The sequence below is a fragment of the Pecten maximus genome, unplaced genomic scaffold, assembly GCF_902652985.1.
Source record: "Pecten maximus unplaced genomic scaffold, xPecMax1.1, whole genome shotgun sequence".
NCBI lineage: Eukaryota > Metazoa > Mollusca > Bivalvia > Pectinida > Pectinidae > Pecten > Pecten maximus.
The window spans coordinates 1-5,157 of NW_022982219.1; the positions used below are offsets into that span (position 1 = coordinate 1).

General features: G+C 38.1%; 1 protein-coding gene across 1 annotated transcript; it reads right to left on the bottom strand.

Annotated features, from left to right (window-relative positions):
• Window positions 1-1,304: 1,304 nt before the first annotated feature.
• LOC117320425 (F-actin-capping protein subunit beta) lies at window positions 1,305-4,954 on the bottom strand. The gene is made up of 4 exons (XM_033875026.1): window positions 4,862-4,954; window positions 2,688-2,809; window positions 2,315-2,428; window positions 1,305-1,473 (listed from the first exon to the last, which is right to left on the bottom strand). The coding sequence occupies exons 1-4, from the start codon at window positions 4,916-4,918 to the stop codon at window positions 1,326-1,328; spliced, it is 441 nt and encodes a 146-aa protein (XP_033730917.1). The 5' UTR covers window positions 4,919-4,954; the 3' UTR covers window positions 1,305-1,325.
• Between the last annotated feature and the right edge of the window lie 203 nt (window positions 4,955-5,157).

Sequence of the window (5,157 nt, forward strand, 5' to 3'; positions counted from 1 at the left end):
GAAAAACCAAAAACCCCCAAAACCCACATTAATGGATGTGGATGACATTAGGGGACTACTGGTGGTCAGTTAGCCAGTACCACCCAACACCTGTAATGGATGTGGACGACATTAGGGGACTACTAGTGGTCAGTTAGCCAGTACCACCCATCACCTGTAATGGATGTGGACGACATTAGGGGACTACTAGTGGTCAGTTAGCCAGTACCACCCATCACCTGTAATGGATGTGGACGACATTAGGGGACTACTAGTGGTCAGTTAGCCAGTACCACCCATCACCTGTAATGGATGTGGACGACATTAGGGGACTACTAGTGGTCAGTTAGCCAGTACCACCCATCACCTGTTATGGATGTGGATAACATTAGGGGACTACTGGTGGTCAGTTAGCCAGTACCACCCATCACCTGTAATGGATGTGGACAACATTAGGGGACTACTAGTGGTCAGTTAGCCAGTACCACCCATCACCTGTAATGGATGTGGACGACATTAGGGGACTACTAGTGGTCAGTTAGCCAGTACCACCCATTACCTGTAATGGATGTGGACGACATTAGGGGACTACTAGTGGTCAGTTAGCCAGTACCACCCATCACCTGTAATGGATGTGGACGACATTAGGGGACTACTAGTGGTCAGTTAGCCAGTAACACCCATCACCTGTAATGGATGTGGACGACATTAGGGGACTACTAGTGGTCAGTAAGCCAGTACCACCCATCACCTGTAATGGATGTGGACGACATTAGGGGACTACTAGTGGTCAGTTACCCAGTACCGCCCATCACCTGTAATGGATGTGGACAACATTAGGGGACTACTGGTGGTCAGTTAGCCAGTACCACCCATCACCTGTAATGGATGTGGACAACATTAGGGGACTACTAGTGGTCAGTAAGCCAGTACCACCCATCACCTGTAATGGATGTGGATAACATTAGGGGACTGCTAGTGGTCAGTTAGCCAGTACCACCCATCACCTGTAATGGATGTGGATAACATTAGGGGACTACTAGTGGTCAGTTAGCCAGTACCACCCATCACCTGTAATGGATGTGGATAACATTAGGGGACTATAAGTGGTCAGTTAGCCAGTTTTTGAAAGGAGAACGTTTGTGCTATATTCCTCCCTAAATGAAAAACAAATGTCCTAACCTTGATCAGAAACTAAATTCTAGACTGCTTTCTGAGGTTTTTTTTTGCTGGGCACCAAATATATAATAGAATTTTTGTTTCAAATCCTCATAGGGATGGCAGTGTATGACTGGTCCCCCTAATTATATGTATTTGTGAGAATGTACTAAACAATTCGGCTGATATCATACCTGGACCTCTATAACATGAAGGGAATCCCAGCAGCCTTTTATGTTTCTGGACCCATCACCAGCTTTTTTAATGAGTATAGCACCAGCAAATCCGTGATCAAGGTCCCAAAGGTAGACAGACGACACGCCGCCCTCAAAATACCTGTAACATACAGAAACAAATCCTCAATCTCATAACACAGTACACAGACGACACGCCCTCCTCAAACTACCTGTAACATAGTCCTAATTCTCGTAACACAGTAGACAGACGACACGCCCTCCTCAAACTACCTGTAACATAGTCCTAATTCTTGTAACACAGTACACAGACGACACGCCCTCCTCAAACTACCTGTAACATAGTCCTAATTCTCGTAACACAGTAGACAGACGACACGCCCTCCTCAAACTACCTGTAACATAGTCCTAATTCTCGTAACACAGTAGACAGACGACACGCCCTCCTCAAACTACCTGTAACATAGTCCTAATTCTCGTAACACAGTAGACAGACGACATGTCACCTTCCAAATACCTGTTATATACAGAACCAGCACTTTATTCTCATTCGCTGTAATACCAAGTTGATAAATCACAAAAATTATACATAATGTTATCCCGATATTATAATGTTATCTCGATATTATAAAGTTATCTTGATATTGAAATAATACAATAACACCAGACTTCCCATTCAGTTGTATTGTATCCAGAATTGACCAAAGAAAATTGAAATATGTCAAGTGTTTTAACTTAATACTAAGATGGAGTAGTAACAACAAAGATCTACTAGATCTATAAAATGTTATATAATAATAGAAATAAGGAACATCTTATTTTTATCTTAATATGAAGAACTTAAGAGGTTAATATGTTAAATACAATATTGCTTTAAAAAACATCAATGAGTGTTTTTCTGTCTTCTGTGATTTTTTATGATAAACTATGAATCTTTATAACAAGTTTAACATTTCAAAGAACAAACATCTCGTATATCCTACATTTCTCTATATTGGTCGAATGCGTTATTAGCATCAATTTCTAACTTCCGTAGTTTGTCTGACGGCATGGTTCCATCCTCGAGTGGAGGATCATAAGAGTTACTCCAGGGAGACCTAAAAAGAGAGAATTAAAGATATCAGAACAGCCATTATAAACTTTTCCCTTAAACAAATCAAGTTTAATTTATTGAGTAAGATTTAATACACCAGACGATTTATCACAATGGTAAGGACCCTACCAACAATGACCACCAAAAACAATGACATCTACATCGACAGCTATGGTCATTTTGATAATTTCCACATCAATGTTCATTTAATATAATTATGATACTGTAATACAATATAGAGCTGGTCGTACAATGATTATTACCTGTACGAGTCTCCATCTCGGTTATAGTCACACAAGAGGTAGTCTTTGCCCACAGTTTTGTCTCTGGCAATCTTCAGAGGCTGGTCCACAGAGGAAAGTAGGTCTTCACATAGATTTGGTACCTGATTTAGATACAGTAGCCAAATTACAAAATGATATGATTTATATTTCTGTAGCCAAATTACAAAGTATTTCACTTATATTTCAGCATACCCAATTACAAAAGTATCATTTGTATATCAGCAGCCAAACTGCAGCCCAATTAAAACAGTATATCACTAATATTTCACTCCAAGCTATGGTTTTGATATTTTTCTGTCCACAATCTTAAGGCCTTACTAATGATGTTCTATTTCATGGTATAAGACATTTTTTTAAATTAATTTTTACCAGTGAGATATCGAAATTTATTCATTCTATAAAAGTGATATTAAATTTTAACTTGTGAAAATATCACTTTTTCTGATTTGACCAATCAGAACACTGCTTACAAACGACAATGGGGAAAAAGTTTTGCATATAGCTCTCCGTCTTGTTATAAGATGTCATTATGCAAGATAGAATACAAAATGTTATAATTTGGCGTACATTTGTGGGCCCTTGGCAGGGGACCGAAATACAGTCTGGGCAAGATTGCCTCAGTATATTTTGCTATATAATGTCATTAACAGAATATCTAACAGTATCTTCAGTAATACCAAATATATTTCACTCATGCTACACATTCATGAAAAATATCACAATATTAGCCACACTCACGAAATATATTTGGTATTACTGAAGACACTGTTAGATATCCTCTATTTTATACTTTGATTGCCAGAATACTTTAGTATACACTATCAGGTTGAACCCAGAGAGTATATTTTTGACTTTTTTTGACACATATTTTGACCATACAAATTTTTCAGAAATATGACTTCACTTCTAAAATTGCTAAAAATCAAGGGTCAACTGGATGCTCTTTTTATTAGCAAGCTTCAATGAAGCATCTCAACCTTCATAAAATTTCATCAGCTGATGATATATAAAAATATTAGGTATAGCCAGATTTTCATAGGGTCAGTATTGTGTTATCATAACATCATAATTACTGATGTCACTTTGGTTTGTTTGGTTTGTTTTTGTTTAACATCCTATTAACAGCCAGGGTCATTTAAGGACGTGCCAGGTTTTGGAGGTGGAGGAAAGCCGGAGTACCCGGAGAAAACCACCGGCCTACGGTCAGTACCTGGCAACTGCCCCACGTAGGTTTCAAACTCGCAACCCAGAGGTGGAGGGCTAGTGATAAAGTGTTGGGACACCTTAACCACTCGGCCCCCCACTGACGTCACAATGCTCCAATGTTAATTTTTGGTTATGAAGATAAATATCATCTAATTCCATCATTTTTCAAACATGTTTTATATCTAATATCAATATTAGGACCTGATTCAGTCAATATCTTGTTATACTGACATGGAAGAATCTTAGATACACAGTATTGACCTTGGGTTTTGTCCTCAGTCAATATCTAATTTTACTAGGCTGATATAACAACACATTAACTAAATTAACTGTCTTTAATTGAAACATAATGAACCGATTTTATCAATCATACCTAACCATAAATGTTATCTGATTAAGCACTTTGGTAATTTAGTCTCTGAAACAACTTACCAAGTCGTTCAGATATTGATTGGGTCAGACTTACAAAGTCGATGAGATATTGATAGGGTCAGACTTACCAAGTTGATGAGATGTCAATTGGGTTAGACTTACCAAGTCAATGACACCAATCTTGTCAGATTTACCAAGTCGATGAGATATTGATTGGGTCAGACTTACCAAGTCGATGAGATATCAATCTTGTCAGACTTACCAAGTCGATGAGATATCGATAGGGTTAGACTTATTATAATTACCAAGTCGATGAGATATCGATCGGGTCAGATTTACCAAGTCGATAAGATATTGATCGGGTCAGACTTACCAAGTCGATGAGATATTGATCGGGTCAGATTTACCAAGTCGATGAGATATTGATAGGGTCAGACTTACCAAGTTGATGAGATGTCAATTGGGTTAGACTTACCAAGTCAATGACACCAATCTTGTCAGATTTACCAAGTCGATAAGATATCAATTGGGTTAGACTTACCAAGTCAATGATATATCGATTTGGTCATACTTACCAAGTCAATGAGATCTGTAAGGTTTTTCTCTATCTGTTGGGGAGGCAAACGCCTCATCAAATCTAACGCACAATCTAGCTGTTGATCTGTCTGTAACAAAACAAAAACTCATTTATACATACACTTGAGATGTCTGATTATTTTTTTATTGTGTCATTGGGTGAAATGTCCTCCCCATGTGCAAGATATATAACTATCAATGCCACCCATAATTTAAGGATAAAAGAAGAATCAAAGTCTGTTGTTTAAACTAGAAATACTGTACTGTATTGACAGTGGGAAAGGTTTAAGTTACC